Source organism: Seriola dumerili, unplaced genomic scaffold (assembly GCF_002260705.1).
Source record: "Seriola dumerili isolate Sdu_G_001 unplaced genomic scaffold, Sdu_1.0 BDQW01000040.1, whole genome shotgun sequence".
NCBI lineage: Eukaryota > Metazoa > Chordata > Actinopteri > Carangiformes > Carangidae > Seriola > Seriola dumerili.
This window is the reverse complement of record NW_019174295.1, coordinates 3,468,303-3,489,146: the sequence shown is the minus strand read 5'-3', so window position 1 is coordinate 3,489,146 and position 20,844 is coordinate 3,468,303. Positions and strand designations below refer to the sequence as shown.

The window sequence follows — 20,844 nt, the reverse complement described above, 5'->3', positions numbered from 1 at the left end:
TGGTTTGAATGTAAAGTTGCACAGCTTGCGCCCATGTGAACTGTATAAAAACCTGTGAGGACTCTCTCTTGAACCAGCCATGTGATCGACAACAAAACACACGTTCTTCTCTTGTCAGCCGGCCGTCAACCAGCGGCCCTTTAACCACTGTTGACCCCCTACCAGACCTGGGCAAAAATATAGCTGAAAAAATGCATCAAACATTGTCCCAAAGGATACGAGTGAGCACAAGTAGTTTGAATTTTTTAAAATCTCTATGAGCACTGTGAGGGTGAGGAAAGTACGGTACTGGCAAAAGAGAGGAACAGTCACATGGGAAGACTAGTTCATAGGTGCTACTTTCTCTGCTCATGGTGCTCTCATCAGTACGATGGTATAAAATATTTTTTACATTTAAGTTGTTGTTTTTTTTTGCAGAAAACAGAAAAATAAGGCGTATAGTTAGTATGAAAAGAAGTTTCACATTATTTCATAAGCATCAGCACATTGATCTCAGTTAGAACTTCAACTAGATTTAAAATTTGACACTTACTTAAAAGATTTATGAAAAATGGCTTTGATCAATGTGTTTCAGAAATGAATCTGAATGTGGCCACAACAGCTGAGTGGTAGTGTTCATGTTTTGAAATTATATTTACCAAAACTTCGAGAAAAAAAAATCTAGGCTTTTGTCCGAATACTTTAAAGATTTGTTCAATTTCAGTCCATATTTTCATATTTATAGAGACAACAAATGCTCGTAATGTCATGCAACAAATACTGAATACAGGCTGGCAAATTTACTGCTTTTACTTCTTTGTTTCAGACTGTGAAAGCCCTGCACCTGACCACCGTTTATCATAGACCTCCTGCTTAATGCAACAGCCTACTCCACCCTAAGATCAATTGTAACCCAGACACTGAATAGCTTTACTGCTCTAAGTATCACCTGGAACTCAGTCCGCTCCTCATAATCACTTGATGTGAGGAGAATCAGCAATAGACTATCCAAAAATATCCATATGCTTTTTACAACTTCCAACTCCGCAGAGAATTCAGATTCAGCTGATGGCTGGTATTAAAGTGGAAACAGTCCCAGCAACCATCAATACAAGACACACACCAATCAACAACACCTTGGAAATAAGAGAGAAGAAAGAGGCATGTGCACTGAGGAAGTGAAATTGTCATAATTTTAAATTTGTTACCAACATGGCCACCGCTATCAGCCTGGCTCCTGTCCAAAGCAAGAAACAACCATGAGAATCCCATTTTGAAGTAGAAACCCTGATCTCAGTGCTAAGATAAAGGCAGAGTAAAAACACATGGTTGTATTAATGACTAGGCATGTTTTCTGACTTATTGATCCAGTAGGAATAAGGCCAACTGAGTGTCAGTTTTGAACCTTCTCAATTCCTGGAGCTCTCTCCATCGAAAACTCTCATTTAACCTTGGTGTCATCAGTCTCTGTCTTCACCTTCTTTGTTTCATGCTCTCTCTCTCGCTAAGTTGACCTTTCACAGTTCACACACTTCCTTAGTTCCTGGGAGATTTCGTAACCACTGGCAGACAGAATATATTGATACCGATAAGTTAAAGCTTTAAGATCATGAATCGGTTCATTTTAGATTTAAATTATTATTCCAGTCCTGTGCAGGCAGTTACAGACTGGGGCTTTAACTTTTACACATCAGTAAAACTTAACAGTTGACAGATGTCTCATGTTTAAATACAGAATGATGGAATCGTGAAGCAGTTTCATTGCAGTACTGTAAAACTTACCTCTCCCTCTCTCTCTCTCTCTCTCTCTCTCTCTCTCTCTCTCTCTCTCTCTCTCTCTCTCTCTCTCTCTTCTCTCTCTCTCTCTCTCTCTCTCTCTCTCTCTCTCTCTCTCTCTCTCTCTCTCTTCTCTCTCTCTCTCTTCTCTCTCTCTCTCTCTCTCTCTCTCTCTCTCGCTCTCTCTCTCTCTCTCTCTCTCTCTCTCTCTCTCTCTCTCTCTCTCTCAAATGCACACTTAGCAGAAGGAGGTGTGTCACTGATTGAATCAGCCCACTCACAACATGTTGCCTTCTGAGTCAGTGCATTTGGAAAAAAATAACACAACCATAAATTTGAAATAATCATTTAACAGCAATACAGAGCAATCATTACTTCTCACTGTGTGAGCCTGCTCCTGAATGCAGCACACAACATACAGCATGTACAGTATTTCAGATCTGTGGTGTAAGGGATTTGAAGAAGGAACAATATCAACACAATACGTCACTATTCCCCTGAACACCCTCACTACAAGACTATCTGTAATGAAATATGTTATTATTCCTCTGTGAAACACCTCTTTCAGTTTGCCTTCCACAGTACGATAACTTTCCCTCCAATTATGTCCGCACTCCAGAAACACGCTGCGAGAAGAGGGCTCTTTGTGTTAAAGTAATCTACTGTGACTCTTGAACGGGCGCAAAAGAGATCAGCTTAATTTTTGAAAAAGACAGACAGAGAAAGAAATTTTTTTTTTTTTTTTTTTTTTAATGAAAACTCCTCGTGAATGATCTCAACATTTCATTAGTTTCTAAGTGAAATGGAATGCCTGATTAAGCCCAACTCATTAGCAGAGGGTGCAGGATAAATGGGAAGGCAAAGAACTGAGGAGAGAGCGACTCTAATTAGACTGAAGACAAAACGACCGGAGAGGATCTCGGTTATGTTATTACAAAGAGAGCTACATTTTAAAAGAAAAAAAAAAAGAAGATGCTCACTTACAGGAGATTAAGAGGGGTGGTACTGTTAAAGGGTAAATGCCTCTATTAAAGCACACTGAAACCTACACTTGTTTTTTGAGTATGAATTTCAAATTTTCTTGCAGGTTTTATTTTGTCACATTTTGACATATTTGATGAATGTGGGTGCTTGTGATCTAAATTAAGTTCGTCAGAAAGCAGTGAAATATCTGAGAAACTGGGATGTTCACATCGAAGTGGAGGGAGTTAACGGCGAGGCTGCAGAGCCGACACGGTTGCATGCGAATGAATGAGGACAACATGTTTATACTGAACACCTACTGAGCGAGCTGGGCCATGGACGCATAATCAGAGGATGTACAGAACATATGAGTATAACATGACCACCACGACTGCCTGCGGCTCCATTTGTTTTTTTTTTAAAGCAGATAGCACAGTCCCACAGCATGTTTAGATAAACACTGAGCACGAATAAAATTGTTCTCAAACCAACTGTGTTTTCAGCAAATAATACATTTCAGCCTACTCCTTCACATCTGTTTATGCCCATTTATGATCGCTGGAGTCATGTGTGGAGGGTTCATGTGTCGTTGCATTTAGTTCCAAGAAGCCCAAACCCAAAAGATCATCATTACTGACAGCATATTGTAAAAGACTGATAAAAACCAAGGCACAGGTGTAGTTTTAAGACAGAGCAAAGTGGTCACAGTCTAATGGAGGAAAACGCCATAGTTGAGTTGAAATAGTTGAATGTTGGTGCATCTGGAGGCCTAATGGTTAATGTGTATACCACATAACTGTCCACACTTTGATTCCTGGGCGAGAGACTTTTGTTATATGTCATAGCCCTCACTCTCTCTCTGTCCTTGTTTCCTATCTCCAGACTGTCAACTATCAAATAAAGGCAAAAATGCCATAACATTTATTTATTTATTTTTTATTTTTTTAAAAAGGACTAAGTAATGTCACAGACAGATAATAGTGAGAATTATTCTATTTTCTATGACATTTAGTCAACATGCTATCACCAAACATGCACTAAATGAGGATTATGTAGGTGTAATCTGTTTCATAGACTGCAGACATTTCATGGAATTTAGGATTAAGCCGAGAAAATACTAGACAATTGTTTTAAAGCCACATCCCTAAAATGTGTCATCAGATATTGTGTTAATACTTAGTGTGAAAGCAAATAACCCCAATGTTGCCTATTGTTGCTAAGACAAGAGACATAGAGCTGAATAATGGCCAGAAGTGTTTTTGCAGAACATCATGATGTCACAGTGAAGTTGACCATTGACCTTTTGGATATAAAATGTCATCACTTCATAATATTAGACATTTGTGTTAAATTGTGTCATAATTAACTCATGAATTGGGGAGTTATGGCCAAAAACATGTTGTCTGACGTTGACCTTTGACCTCCGGCAACCACAATCTAATCAGTTAATCCTTGTTTTCCATGTGAACGTTTGTACCAAATTCAAAGAGATTTCCTGAGACAGACAGACAACCTGAAAACATAAAGCCTCCGGCCGTGGCTGTCACCAACACGGAGGTAGAAAATAAAATAAAATAAAAAAAAGACAGCAACCACCGCGGCAGAGAGTGATAGCCTGAGATGTCAGTCAATCGAGCATCAGCCAAATCATACCTGTTTTTAAGCTCTGAAGTCCTTCTGTGTGATCAAGACTTTTAAAACTTGCCACTAAAGACATACAGAAGTTAAACAGGCCTCTAAATATGTGATTTTTGGAGTAAAAAGTCAAAGGTGCTCTGTGCAGTTCATTGTAAATACATGTAGACCGCGTGCATGCATGTATCCTTTCTGCCTGATCTTATGCCTCATGCATTTTGATGACTTTGAGACTCCCTCGCCTCCTCTACCGATGCACTGATACCCTCTACACTGCATTAAAGCCACCAGCTCAAAATACGCTTTGTGTAGTCTGCAGAACACGCCCCCATAACGTTGGCCACACTGCAGCATGTGTGTCCTTGTGTATGATACAAACAAAGTGGGGGAACAGTTCATAAAAACACTGGTCAACAGCGCCGAAGGTGGTGAAACACGTCCAGTGTAATTCAGCCTTTACTTGCCACTTCCTAAAAGGATACACAGTGTGTCCTCCAACTAAGTGGCTTTCTTTCATTTTCTGACAATACTGGGACAGTCAGGATGGAGGGGCAAACATCAATTTTTATAGCGGACAAAGACAGGAAGCAGGAAATGCAGAGAGAAGAAGACATTTGTACCGTGACAGGACACATCCCATCTGTCTCTTTCTTTCTCTCTCTGCTGTGCTGGGTAGTGAAATATGTTTCTTAACAACATGTTGGTTATTTCTGTTGCATGAGCTTTATACTTGTTTTTGTAAAAACACAGCAACATGGAGTCCAAGGAAAATTTCCCTACAGGGACATTTAATTTTGTTCTCCTCTTCTCTCCTGCCCCTCTGCTCCCTGATGATTTAAAAAAAAAAAAAAAAAAAAAAAAAAAGGTGCTGTCCTTTAACAGCACCTTTTACACCTTTTGTGAAATGGTGATAGGTTTTTGATTAGGGCTATTATTGTCATTCCACTTCATATTTCTGTGTTTTCCTGTGTGTGTTTGTGCGAAAAAGAGGCTCAAGGCTGTGACTGTAAAGAAGAAGCATGTTAAGAGTGTGACTGATTAGTGGATGGGTTTTGTGTGTCTGCTCACATGTTTCATGTGAGTGTGGATAACATTCACAAAAAAACAGTGTCTTTGAGCAGGTTGATTCAATAGCAGAAGGAGGAAAAGATCATTTTTTACACATTAACTTTACTCTGACAGCCTTTACTCTCCAATCCCCCATTTAATATAAGCTTCCTCCCTTTTTTTTTTTTTTCCTTTAAAATCTAATTTAATACAAGGTTGTAAAATTTGTAACAATCATCACCACCACCCGAGGTTGTGTGTCTAGGAATGAGGTCTGCAGCATTGTTGCTTGCAACCTCCTGCACTGATAATCTGGTTAAATGACAGAGCTTCAGACATGTGGTGCATCTGTGATTAGCCACGTCCCTGTGGGAGACAGATTTATGAGCTTCAAACCGCATTGTTTTATTCCAAGCAAGATACTAGGTATTGAAAGCTCAACACACATGTTCAATTATGTTGGCCTTCTCAAATTTTCCCTATTAATCCTGAAAAGGATGTTTGAATGTTTAATTAATGTAAGCTTCAAGAAGATCCTCCCAATAACGCTTCACTGATGTACCTGTTATGAATCCGCACACACAAAGAAAAAAGAGTCTCCGCACCCTCCGCCCCACTTCCTCACATTCAGTATGTACAGCGCACTCATTGTGTAACTTCTCATAGGGGCGTAATCACGTTTGTGGTGTAAACTGGGTAATTAGCCATGTCTCCACTTAGCTCTCAGCTGGAGTCATGGAGAGGAGCGAGCACTGCGGCAGACAGAAACATCACCACATCTGCTGACTGTGATTCTATAGCAGGATAATGAAATTCCTACACAAATCATTACAGAACACATGCTAGCACAATGAGAATGATCCATATGCTGCATACACAATCACCATTTCCCCCCTTTTATGTTTAGCCCTCCGCTCCTGAAGTACCCTTTATGAGAAAACAACTGCACTGCTTAGTGATTATGTGTCTACACCCACATGAATGTGATGATAGACAGTTTCCTGGTATTTGATGTTACTCTTTTTAGACAATTTTCTTTCTGATTCATCTGATCTTGTTCATCAGAATTATTGGCAACTATCATACCACACATCATACGTCAGGTTTCCAACTGCATCACAGTCACACACTCCATCGCCTGTGAACTTTCCCACTCAACCTATTTACCTCATGACTGATGGCTGCTCGCAGTGTCATGTCTTCTCTTGTTCCAACTTTATTTTTTTGATCATTAGGGAATCGTCCTTAATCCTCTCAACAAAATCATCGGACTAGAGCAAGAATCATTAAGCAGCATTCAGCAGATGGACGAAGATGAAAGGACTACAAATAGCTTCAGATACCACACACGCACACACACACACTACACAACCAATACAGACATCTATTGTCAGCCCGCAGATACAAGTCACTCATACTATTCAGGTTCAAGCAGGCCATGTCGAGCTTTACACCTACATCCATCAAACTCATTAAGTTAGCATGGGGCGTGAGCTTACTGACTCCAATCAACAACTACTATTTATCTGTGGACTATTTTAAACACAGTTTTACACTAGCTGTAGTTGTAGCTGTACTTGTATGTTGTCTACTCTGTTTTTCATTTTACCGACTATGTGTTTTCTGTTTTATATGTTCCTTTGTTCCTAATTTATGCTGCATTCAATTCACTTCAGAGGATGGTAATTTCCAACCTGAAACAAGCATCCGTGGCCGACTGAGAGAAACTCTGAGTCTACTCGTGGCAGGCAGCATATGCATATTTGCCAGTGGAGCTTAATTGTATACACAGATGAAATGGAGGAGGATAAACGATGGATAAGGAGACAGGCTGTCACACATAATATTTTACAGCAATTTATAGTCAGAATATTACGCACAAAAGTAATTTCAAATGTTATTTACTAATATAGCCTAAGAAAATAGTTTTCATTTTGAGAGTTTTATTCATTTAACCAGTTTCTGTGGACACTGTCACATTGATGTTGTTCTATCACTCTCTCAATTAGGAGGTTGTAATTCTTTGAACTGTGACTTGTCTTGAAACCAGCATTAAAATGTACAAGTGACAAGCTGTTGTTAAGCATGAATTCACTGACTTCATGGCCACTTGCAGCAACGCAACAGGCTGCCACCTTATAAAGTTGATATGGCAAACTTTTTTAGCAAGAAGTTGCCTATTTACACATCCAGCTGATCCCAGACAATATTAGCATTCATTTGGGGGTCGCATTTTTAGCCACCTAGCAGATGTAAGTCCAATATATACTATTTATATATACTACCTCAGTTTTGGCCTCTATGAGGGGAAATATCTGAATCTTTTGCTGCTAAATGCTTGACTAGCTCACCAGCTAATAACCAACCATGTCTGTTTGATGATGGGATGTTAGTTTATAGTGAATTCTTGAGGTTTTTTGCTGAAAACAGCTGCCTGCTGCATCTGGAGATGACGCTGAGAAGAGCGATGAGAGTAAAAACCGAACATTAAGGTTGTGGGCCATAAAATCAAAACAAGCTGAAAGACATTAAAGCGCTCTGTAAAGCTGCAGAGATGGCTGATGGTCACTAGTTGAGATTCTTTTTACATAGTAAATTTTAAATTCTATAGTAATTTGATCCATTGTTAATGTAAAGTTATTGAGAAAGACAGACTACATATTTCATTTTGTTTTGTAGAGGCAGCATGTAAGTGAGTTTTGCCATCAACTGAGGCCTAAGTAAGACAACATGAGGGTAGAAACAATCCACTTTGCTCATGAATGTATAATTAGCTAAATCACTGCCATCTGTGCCAAGTCCACACCTCTCTCCCTCTCTCCACCTGGTAATGGAAAAGTAGAACAAGTAGAGCCATCCAAGTAGGTGTATCTAATCCTGCAGATAAGCAAAAACAAACAAGGGGGAGTTATCACAGTCATCTCCCTCTGTGATCAGATTAGAGGTTATGAAGATAGAGGCTTAAGACAGTTATCTACTGGCTCATGCTGGAGACGCTACAGGTGCACATGGAGATCACATGGACTGACTGAAAAATATGGTACTCACAAAAAAATATATTACATTTTGAAATATTCCTTCATATCAACATCTTGCAGTCGTCACGCTCCCACCGCTTTGAGAGAAGTGGTGTTTTAATACAACTTAGGATTTTATGGACTGTCTTTTGCTAGCAGGACCCAAATCCAGAAAACCAGGACTTCAGCAAAATCTAGCAGAATAGACCGAAACATGCAGAAAACTGATGGGTGGCCACAAAAAAAACAATAAATAAATAAATAAAAAAGAATAAAAGAAAAAAAAGAAAAGAAAAGAAAAGACAAGGAAGCATAGCCTGTTTGACAAAAGCCAGCAGGCAAATGTCAGCTGTATATATACAGAGACACTAATGGTGAAATGAGCTGAGGCAGACAGCAGGTCACAAGAGCTGATGAGGGACACAGCCACAGGTGTGCAGAGGTGGGAACACACTGAGGGAGCCTGGAGGACAGGTGAGGAATGACACTGTCAGTCATTGATGGTTCACCCAAAGCATTTCAAAAAACACAAACAAACAAAAAAACACATAATCTTATATTTACACTAGTCAACAACAAGAGAGTTGAGGTTTATTTGCCCAGGTTTTGAGAATTTTCACATTGTCATTGTGAGCATGCTGATATTATTGTTTAGCTCAAAGCACCAAAGTACGACCTCACAGATCCTCCAGCGTGGCTGTATACTTAGTCTTCTTTTACAATAACTGAGGTTTCCTTGAAAATTTGATCTCAGTCACAGTCTCAGGATTTATCTGATTAAATAAAGGTTGTTATTATTATAATTTGGGATGCTCACAGCTTTGAAAAAATACAACCAGTCTGAATAGTCTGTTTTCAAAAGAAATACTTTCTTGTGAAGAAATAGTCTTTATGAAACCTGTTGGCAGTGTGCGCTATGGATTAGAGTAACACTGACACTGTTTCTTCAAAATGATTGATGTTGTCAAAAATGTTTATGTACTTTTGTTCAATAAAGCTAAACCACAGCTATAACCTCATACTTATGAATCTGTTTGATGTATAGAGTTGATTTCCATTGGAAAAATGTAAAGCTTTGTCCTCTTTTTTTTTTGCAATTTGCAAAACATTTAACAGTGTGTTACTGTACATACATACACACACAATATGGTCATTTAGCTTAGCTTAGCTGCTGTTCGTTTACAGTTTAAATTAATGCCATTAACAATAAAATCACCTCCTCCGAACATAAACATAGGCAGTGTCCATGTAGAATCACGATTCTGTAAATATCTGTTAGAATTTGAGAGAAACATCCAAAGAAAAGTCAGCGTGTACTTCAAGGCAGTAAAGTGACATTTAGTTTGGCCATACACAGGTTGTTTTCCCACCCACTGATATTTTATCAAATTACTGTGAACCTGACTGTAGCTTGAGTGAGGGGAGGTGGATGAATAGCTGTGGCAGGAGCAATCATAAGAGGCAGTGCAATTTGGATGCCATGCATTACAGGTATTTGTGCTTATGCCTTCCACCCACCACACACCAAAGGTATACTGAAGCACTGCATGCAGGTTTGTTCTGCTGTGCCAGTCTGTGATTGTACCAAGTAATGTTACATGCACATACAGATGGATGACAAATTACAGGGAAAATTAAAGGGGAAACCAGAATACAACCATCAAACCACCTTTAATTCTCCTTAGAATAAATCTACAAGTCTCTGAACTCTACTGGAGGGATGAGCACCGTTGTTCCACAATATACTCCCTCATTCGGTGTTGTGATGAAGGTGGAGACCACTGTCTAACACGTCAGCCCAACATCTCCCATGGAAACTTGAAGCCTGCAGCTCACGTACACCGAGAGTGGATTGGAGTCATCTTGCATGTAGCAGTCAAACTTTTGAAAATAGAACATATTTGCATATTCATAGAGTTTAGAGAAAGTATTTCAGAAAAAACACATAACTTCTCCCAGATCCCCTCCCATGGTCTCTGTATCACAGACTGAGCTGCATGAAGACAACCTTTAGAAGAGAAAGAAAAAGGGCTAATTTGATTGATGATGACTGGCGCGGGCCCCTACCACATCCTCATAATATATTTCTCTTAATCACACCCTGTTTCCAACTGCACTTCAATTGTGCCACTTGCCCCCACAGCTATGAAATATCCAAAAGTCTGCTACCACAGCGTGAGTGCAGCACTCTGCACCGCTGATTCTTTAGAACAGAGCCCAGAGACACCAATTTGTCGGTCGACAGCAGGCAAAATAGACGGAAATATAATACAGTGTTTTGAGTAATGCCTGCTATTCACACATTTTTCTCTTAAATTTGTGTCTTGTGCTCGCTTGTTATTGCCATTCCTCTCTTTACTGACATTATAAGTGCAACAAGTTCACTACTATAACTGAGAGGAGCTGAGAGACATTCTGGTAAATCATTAAGAGGAAGTAGAGGAAGAGGAAGTAGTTATGCGCCCTGTGTCCCAATTCAGTTCTATAAACATACTGCAGAATACTGTACGCGCTAATAAGATGAGGACAATAAAATAAATAATCTTGCTATGTGGTACAATGACAAAATACAACAAATAACAAAACATGTGGCTGGTCCAAGCTCTCTAGAACGACACACAAGTGTTTTCTGATCTGACGCCATCTCAGCTTTGGTTGAGGTTTGGCTTGTTTTAGTCACAAAACAATTTGGTTAGGTTTAGAGAAACATTGTGGTTTGGGATAAAATGATGTCTTCGTTTAGGTTGGGGGATTTTCATCATCATGATTACAACAATAAAACACTGGGTCTCTGTTAGGGAATGAGCGGCATTGAGGTTCAATCCTGCCCCCTAGAAATTAGGTTAATACACAACTAAACTGCAGCAGCAAATACATTTTGTATGAAATGTAACCTCTGCCTGGAGTCTGTTGAGGGAGAGCATGATTTTAAATGAATGAAGCTACGGTGTGTGGTTAGGTTTACGCAATAAAAGCATGTTGGTTGAGATGGATGTCTGAACATTTTACTGTTATGTTTGTATGTTTACAGAACGTATTTGCTGTTGCAGTTTAGTTGTAGATGTTAGATGTAATTTTCTGAGAGACAGGGTGACTGTCCGTTAGAAACAGGGAACAAACAGCTGTGTTGAAGCCCAACGTTTTGTTGACCCCCTCCTCCCTCTGTGAGTTTTCTATAATGTCACAGTATGTGATGTCTCCTTCGTTGCCCACTGATAAAAAAGCTTCACAAATACCGAAGGCCCTAGAAGGCTGTGTCATTTGAACGTACTGTAAACATACTCAGTGTTGATGCTGTTTCTCTTCATGGGAGGACAGTCTCATAAAGCACTGCCATCCACTTTCATGTCCCTTTTCAATAAGCTTCGAGAAGCTGTCCGGTTTGCATCTGGGAGAACAGTACAAACTCACCACCACTTAAAAAAAAATGTTTCGCTTATTGTCACTTGGATGTTTGACCTTCTCTGTGCAGAATGATGTATGTGCAGACTTTGACAGTAGAAGGCTGTTTTTACATTCATCTGTTGTTCAGCTTACACAAGTGTGGAGACCTCAGATACACTGTACATAATACTGTATAAGATAACAGGGAGTCAGGCACTAGGACTCAGACAAGGGGCAGAGTCTATAAAAAAATGGGGCTGAAAGCTCACTTGTGTTTGAAAAGCGTGGTTTTAATACTTAAATATTGGAACCATCAAATTCTGATTTTAGATAATAATATGAAATAAGATATTTGTTATTTTTAGATTCTTCGTGTTGGCTTAGGGACTGAAACTTTCCAGTTGCATGTCTCTGACTGAGGGGAAACTGTAGTCCAGTTCTTAAGAGTTGGTAGTTTACTTATCTTACATTGTATGTATTTTGTTAAGTGTTTGTAATGTTTCTTTTATATTTATTTTAATGTGCTTTTGTTTCATCTAGTGTTCAAACAAACAGAGACAAATTGCTAGCAAAGCAAACATTTGTTTTTCCAGGTTTATCGTCAGACTGTAGTGTATATTTACTGATTAAATTACATTAGACATTTTTGTGTTTATTTTATTGAAGCATTAAGGGGACAGTTTAGAAGTAGCCATACTGAATGCATGCTTTATTATGTGGTTTGAGTCGCCTTAATTTGCTGTTTGTAGGGAAGTTTGAAGTGGTGTTGAACGGCTTTGATTCGAACTGGATCGTGTGTATCATTTATGTTTTAAATTGTCTGCTTTTATATTAGGCATAACTCTAACCTCCCCTATCATCAAGTCTAGCTCTACATCATGTGTTTTGATTCTATTGTTTATTGTTTATCATCCCATTTTTTGGCTTGCATTAATATTGCTGCTGTTGTTTTTGGTACAGCAGTCTCTGGTTCCAGTCTGTTGTGGGTCTTGTGTAACCGAGCATCCTTGGTGGCAAACGTGTGGTAAACCTCTTATAAATGCTTGATGTATCTAATAGCATCACTGTAAGCTTTCATTTCTAGTGAATTCTCTGCCATTGTTATATTTAATGTGGTGCTCCATCTCCCTCTGTTGCCACTCATAGCCTTCCTGGGAGTGTGCTATAATTTAATGATCCACTTATTAGGTATGCATGCCATATAAACATGCCAATGTTGAATCTGCCAGTTATACCGTACTACCGGGAAAGTAGGTATGGTACTACTAATGAGAGCCTGAAACATTATACATGTCGTAACTGCATCCAATAAAATCACCATTTAAGTAATGATCCATCACGTGCCTCAATTCATGTTGTTCACAGCTTTATAAACTGGCTCGCACTGGCAATTTAAAATCTTTCCATCTCTCAAGAGTTAACATGCATAAGTGCAGGCACACAGCATGCACTGTGCATGCTGGCCTTGGTTTCGGCATGGCCTCTGGCTCTCCAAGTGAAGCAGGAAAAAAAAAACGTACATGAATGCCCTCAGGCCAAATCTGTTTATGATGGAGAGAGAGAGGGCAAAAGGGAAGGTTTATTTAACTGGTGGTGGGTAGGAGAGAAACAAAGACAGAAGAAGATGAGAGGCAGCATGGGGTGGAAAAAAGAAATCGATGAGGAGCTCAGAAAGAAATGATGATGATGCTGCTGTGGAAACTGTATGAAAAAGAAACAGATACAGTGGGTGGACAGGAAGGCAGCGGGAAAGACAGATGAGGAGAATAATGGAGCAAGTGGGGTGTTGAAGGGGGTTTGGGTAATTTATGTAAAGATTGGCAGGAGGCAAGAAGGAAAGAAAGAATGACCTCCTACAAGAGAGAAAAGTTAAGAGAGTCAGAGTGAGAAATCTGCACCTACGGCTCCCTGCTAAGAACATGTATCATGAAAGACCAGAATGCTGCACAATACCTGCTGCCTCTAGAGCCTTTTTTAACCGAGATAACTCGGATCATACATACATTAATGCACCAGCACGTACACACACACACACACACACACCACAAAAAATGGAGCCTATAAATACCCTCGTGAGAGTGAAGTCACCTTGATAAAAAATTCTTGAGCGGAAACAGGCAGTCAAACTGTCTATTAAAATGTTCAGTAAGAGCGGGAGAGATGAAGTTGGCTAACTGACGAGCACAGTCCTCGCCGAGCTTTGGAGAGAAAACAATTTCTTTTTCCTGTCAGTCATTGCATGTTCTGGATTAAACAAGTATTTTCAAGTTATGCACATCAAAGCACAGGATGTAGGATCATTGATGGGTGGCGGTGTGCTGACTGATTTCTGTTTTTTTGCCTTGAATCTGACCCCACAGAGCACTTGGATGTTGACATATTTGTTTGAGTCTTTTTAGATACGAAACAAGGTATAAAGAGACGATGAACCCTCTAAAAGAACAAAGTGTTTGACATTTGAAGTTTGCACTTTTTCCTTTTGTTTCAGACAAAGAAACAACCCCATCAACTTAATTTACACTTTTTTTTGTAACAGTCTTCCAGTTCTTACTATAAACTTCCAGGTCTAATCAAGCTCCTAGACTTGTACATGTAGAGATTCAAATGTATTGATTTTTGACTTGAACCTTTAAATGTCTACACTACTACCACATGCTTGGATAACATGGAAATCAAACGAGGACACAGATGTTGCAGAGCTTTTCGAAAGCAACACTTTCTGTCCCTGTGATAATGGCAACTGAATTTACATTGAAATTAGCCGTCACTCTCCCAGTCTCATTAAAGTGACAGGGGAAAAGTGCCTTGAGTGATCGAACATCATCCAGACAGCACAGAGAGCTGTTGTAGCATGTATTTACAGATGTCTGATCAGTTTAATATCTATATGATTGTTGTGGGTGCGGTGTAAGCGAAGGCCCGCTAAGGTAATAAAACATTTGTCTCACTAGTTCAGAAATATGACTTATCCATGTGTTTGCTAGTTTAAGGATTGTTAGCTCCCTTATAATAACTAACCTGCTAACATGCTAAACCCGTTCTGACATGTTTGGCAGTTATCAAATAGCTCCAGTTTTATCAGGTCCACACTTTAAAAGACAAGTGTACATGAGGCCACAGAGAGCTGAAACCTCATTCAAAAATCCCACTGACATTTGTAACTATGCTAATAACTCAAAATACAGCATTGAAATAGAGCCGGTTTCAAAAACATGTCATGCGGCTCCCTACTCATCTTTACATAAAGAGGGTAGTTTAAAAAAAAAAAAAAAGTCAAATATTGTTGTTTATTGAGGATTTTACATTTTTAGTGGCCTTTAACTAACACCATTTCCCATGAGCCCTAGCTGTTTGCAGGCTAAACGTCACAGCTCAACAGAAAGGCCGAGGGGTAATAATAGGATGACAGAGAGGATTAAATGTTTTAGAGGTTTTCTAGACTTCAGACATTATAGCTAGAAAGATGAAAAAAAATCACATGATTATGATGGGTATCCCTGCTGCTGCATGATAGCTGTATCGTTCTCTGTGCTCTCAAAGTAATCATTATTTCACTTTAAATGAGTTACAGAGCTAACATTAGCATTAACAGCTGTTTTACTTACCAGTCTGGAAGAAATGTTGCAAGTTCAGCATCAACCTTCGCCTTTTTACTCACCAAGAGGAGTCTCCAGAAGTGGAAAGTTGTTAACTCTTGCCTCTATTTCTGTCCCTTTCTTTTCTTCTACTGAAGTTAGCATGTTGACCGGCTAGCCGCAGCCCTGCCGGCCTCTGTCGTCACTTTAGTGCCCAGGTTTGCCCTGAAGACGTCACGCTGCTCAGTTTGCAGTTTGTTTATAACCTCTTGTAAACGCAATATAAGAAACTGCATTCATTCAGCGGCAGAGAAACATAGCCCCGCTAAAATCACAACAACAAAAATGAGTTATTGCACTGACTTACAGAGGTGAGTGAGCCAGATGCTTACGTGACGTCATGGCTTTGTTTCTCTGTAGTTCACCTGCACAGGTGTTTTCAATTCTCTGTCTGATTAGATCTCTTTTTAAGAAGGTGTGGGCGTGTCAATCAGCCAGAGAATTGATTGCAAACACCCCTGTAGTGTCCAGGGACAGGAATTCTTTACATTGTAAAAACTAATGTCATTTGAATGCGGCATGTACACATCACATCACATGCGTCAGAGCCTGTGTGCCCAGTCTAAATGTTTGCAAAGTGACAGTTCCAGGTCTTGGTGTGACACTATATATAGGTGCTGCATATACCAGGTCTTGGGAATGTTGGTCTCTTGGCAAGTTTCTCTCTCTCTCTCTCTCACACACACACACACACACACACACACACACACAGGAGCGCTTGACTGAACTACAGTGTGTTTTAAGATAAGACTGCGGACAGATAGACTGTGATCGGGACTACGACCTCTGTGATAACCGCAGCTCATTTCCATTTGCTGTCCTTGTTGCCTCAGACACATTCTGGAGATAGAGACGAACTGCATATTCACCTGACAGAAGGTCCCACACTCACAGACAGAAGATATGACAACCTTACCAGCAATTCAGTTCACTACTGCTTAGCACATCACATTCAGATAAAGTTCTTGAAGGATAATACAGAAAAAAAAAATGTATTTCTCTTAATCTCTCTTCACTATGTCCTCCTCTGTCCCACAATGCCTTGGGGCTGGCTCGGGCTGCAGAGTGATGTGTCTCCATCTTAAGTCTCAATCACCAGCAAGGCTTTAAGTTAGAAATGACTTTCTGATCTCATGGACTCTACTGCTGCTGTAGATTTACTGAACAGAACACAGAGTTACACTCACTTCATCTGCTTATACCACCAAATAATTAATGTCCTGATTTGATTTTTGACCCAGCAAGGTTAGGGCGTAAAGCAAACCTCAAAATCAGGTGTCACTGAAAGTATCAGTTGTTTGAACAGTGTGGGACCATTTGTGTTAGTCAGTGAAAGCAAAGCAACCTTTAATCATTGATTTAATTCCTTTTATACTTTTCACTTTGGCTTTAAATTGGTGTCTGTATTAATAAATGTTTGTCCACTACTTTTGATACATTGGATGCGTCAGATTGTGTTGTCATCAAAAAGAAACCGATACTGAGACTACGGCCTCATCACGCTCTATACAAAAGAAAAAGAAAAAAAAAAAAAAAAGGAAGTCAGAGATAATGGAAAAACCTGAGGGAAAGGTGACACTGGGATGAAAAGATCAGTGTGTGTGTTTAATCTCCCAAACCTCTGCTCACAGCATGGCAGACAGCAGGCAGGAGATGGTACTGATGGTGCTCAGAGTGAGGGGAGCAGGCGGCTTGCTGCCAACATAAATCAGTGTCATGCCCTTGAGCCACACCTTAGTAGAGAGGCACGCAACTGAAGCGCTGTCCTTGCTGGTTCAATATAAAACAGCTATTTAAGAGCGGTAAAATGTGTTTCTATTTCTACATGTGTTAAATCAAAAGCAGCGACATGAGGCTGTGGAGGAGTTGGAGTTGAATGGGAGATGACAGTTGAGAAATGGTGGTAAAGTAATAAGGAATGTAACATCACTTTTCCTGCTGAGTAATTAGTAAAGTAATGTGATTACGTTTTCAATGAATAATGTGTAATGAGTAACAGATTTTAACAGTTTCCAAGTAACTTTCCCAGCTGTTTACAGAAGTGTAATTTCTCCTGATAGATGGAAATTTGATGCAAACAAATTTTAAAACTATCATTCCTGTTACTGTTTTTTTGAGGAAAACTAAATTCAATGCTTCTTGAGATTTTTCAAGACCTGTAGACACCCTTTAAAGCAACAGTGACAAAGACAAACACTGTTTTCATATTAACATCTTTTTTAATAACTTTTTTCTTACTGGATATTTTTGGAGGTCACACAGCAAACCAAATTAAAAAAAAAACTAAAACAAAGAATCCTTTTAACAAGCAGTAAAACAATGTGAATACACTTAAAAAAACATGCAAAAACATGCATCTCCCACACCCCCTTTGCCACGCCTTCATTTTTAAAATGAAACAATGAAAAGTAAATAGTTCTGACTCATCTAAGTCTTACTCAGCTAACAGAACATCACCAACACATTGAAATCAAAAACATGAGTCATTTGTAAAAGAAGAAATAAGGGCAAGAAGGGACATGAATTGATACAACACACAAAAGACATAAATGTAAGCAGGTATAAAATACATTAATCTATAACAGACAAACTTCTTTCTTAAAATGCCATTAAATTAAAGGTAAAAGTCATTTCCAACCATTTTTCAGTGTTTCACAACTGTTCTGTTGAACCGAAATGAAGGAAGTGAACAACTAAATATCAGTCCTTTGTCTGGCTGCCATTTAAATCAGATGAATCACTGGCTGCCCCTCTGCCGCCTCTGTCAGATACGCTGTTATCTTGCTGGTGGAAAAAGTCAGACTGGTCAGAGACCAGTCAAAGACATGTTTAATTACCAGGCAGCCATTTGGATGACTGGGACCAAGTTCAGCTGGCCAATTTTCGGATGTTACTGAGGAGTCTCCTGCTGTATTCCCTGTGGTCGATTGGTTGAACTTCCATTACCGTTACCTTCACTCGACTTTCATCCTGAGGAGAGAAGACAAACAGTCTTGATTTTAAGTGCAGCAACATCTGATTAAGAATTTCCAACATCTATGATCAGCATCATTCAAAAGTGCAAATAATAATTATATATACGTAGTAAAATAATTTAAACCAACAGATGGTTTGATAAGTAAATAGGTTTAAATTGTGACCAAACTCCACGTCCCAATCTATCTATCATGCCAGCTGACATGACTTTCTATAGATTCGTGGTCCCAAAGTCTTTCAACCTAAAGAAACTTATAGCTCTGACTCCACACACAGGCAATTCCTTGTCTTGTTTTTCATTTATAACAGGGATAGGAAAGCCAGCTCACACAGATGTAACAGGATTGGCAATAACACTCTAAATGCACTATAACACAACAACATATATGCATCTCCCAAAGCCCACATCTGTGTAATCTCGTAGATTTCAATGTGAAGTCATTGAGCCCAAGTGACCATTTGGCGTTCCTTAGATATCACGTTCACAAGAATGGGATGTATTCAAGATTACAATGACTTTGACCTTTGACCACCAAAATCTAATCAGTTCATCTTTGAGTCAAAGTGTGTAGGTATTATGACACATCACATGATCAAAGCTGCAGTAAGTCAACATACAAGAGGACTACCCAACCTGATTGGATAGCTAACCTGCTAGCCCCGGCCCGCCTTGCTTACTTTCCAATACCGCGTCACTGTAGCCTCCAGTCTGCCCTTTAGAAGTTGCTACTTAAGAGAACGTATTATAACCTCTTGTCTTGTAAATGCAACAATGGCTGAAGCTCTTGGCAAGACTGTTAAGTAAACAGCTGTTAACGCTAACGCTGAGTATGTAGCAATAGCAAAACTTACAAATAGATCCTTTAAGACATAAAGCCAAAAACTAATTTCCATTATAATCACACTCACGTTAAGTGGCATTAATACCCAGACAATTCATTAATCAATTAGCAAATCAGCCAGCAAAACGAGCACCAAATATTTAACACTTTCCCATTATCTTATATGTGATTCAACACCTCTACTTGTATTTTCAATTTGCATCTACCTGAGGATAGCAGGCAAATTAAACAATCTGGGTGGCTGTCAAGACAAAGGTTCCACTTGACAAAAGGTGACAACTTGGTTAAAACTAATGGTTTTCCAAAGGACAGACTACTGCTTGAGAGAAGGTTTGTTAATTTAATGTGCTCAGACTAATATTCCACACCACATCACATCAGGAGAAAACAATTACTCAGTGGCCCAACATTCACCCCTATTCTCTAACTCAGTTTCAGATGGTAGGGCGAGGTGGAGTTCTTCCCGGAAGAATTAAACACCACAACTACACAACTTGTACATGTTGGCACACTGACAGAATACACACACACACACACACACACACACACACACACACACACACACACACACACACACACACACACACACACACACACACCTCTTACTGACGCCACAACCCCACAGAGAATTAATGAGATACTGTATTGCACTGCAAAAATAAAATTACATAACACAAAGGATCCCTGCAGATTAATTTGGATAACAAAGCTGTAAATAATACTTCACAGCGACAGGTTACATATGAATGAGAATTATATCAAATTCACAAACACAATTTGAACTTCTAGTCACACTAGTGGCACGGCTTTATGGATGGCAATATCTGTCTGTCTGTCCACTGCTTCGGTCCTGACTGAAACAACTCCAACAGCTACTAGATGGATTGCCATGAAATGTTACATATAACTGACGGGAACAGTCCCCAAAGGATGAATCCTACTGACTTTGGTGATCTTTCTCAGACCCTTTTCTCATGCTGAGAGACAGTGAAATGACCTCAATGTGGCGTTGACCAAGCCTGATAAGAGTCTGCTTTGTTGATGATATAAAGTGAGTGTATTAAGTGTCTGTGTGGCTCTCAATGGCCTATCTGTTCACATGAGGCAGGAAAAACCCGTCCCCTCTGCTAATGTATTCATTGAGACTAAATCAATTCATTCACCTCAGGCAGACAGATGCACTTAAGACTCACAAACGCACAAAAACAGTTATATACACATTTGAGACTGCTGAGGCAAACAACAGGTCTGTTTATACCTGGATATATATTACTAATACAGTAGTGTATCACAAACAACCATACAGCCTGAGGCCAATACAGAGGCTCACAAAGACACGGATTCAATATTCTGCATCTAGGTAATGGTTGGAAATTAGATGCACTTTCCCAAATTGTATATGCATCAAATATCTTGCATTGGCTTTTAAACAAATGCAAATTATATGTTTGTGTGAATATCTGTGCTCAGTAAATCCAATCCTGCAGGCCAAATCTGATCTTCACTATGATCTGAGCTCCAGCGACTCTACCTGTAGCGCAGTGAAATGGCCTCGACTGCACAAGCATCTGATTCACTGCACACTCTCCC

General features: G+C 39.5%; 1 protein-coding gene across 2 annotated transcripts in view; it reads right to left on the bottom strand.

The window, feature by feature from the left end:
* Window positions 1–17,657: 17,657 nt before the first annotated feature.
* Window positions 17,658–20,844, bottom strand: part of LOC111217109 (replication protein A 70 kDa DNA-binding subunit-like) — a 36,612-nt gene continuing 33,425 nt past the window's right edge. For both annotated transcript variants that reach the window (XM_022738827.1, XM_022738828.1), the window contains exon 17: window positions 17,658–18,406. In XM_022738827.1, coding sequence (XP_022594548.1) covers window positions 18,305–18,406 — 102 coding nt within the window. In that variant the 3' untranslated portion in view covers window positions 17,658–18,304. The remainder of the gene's footprint in view (window positions 18,407–20,844) is intronic.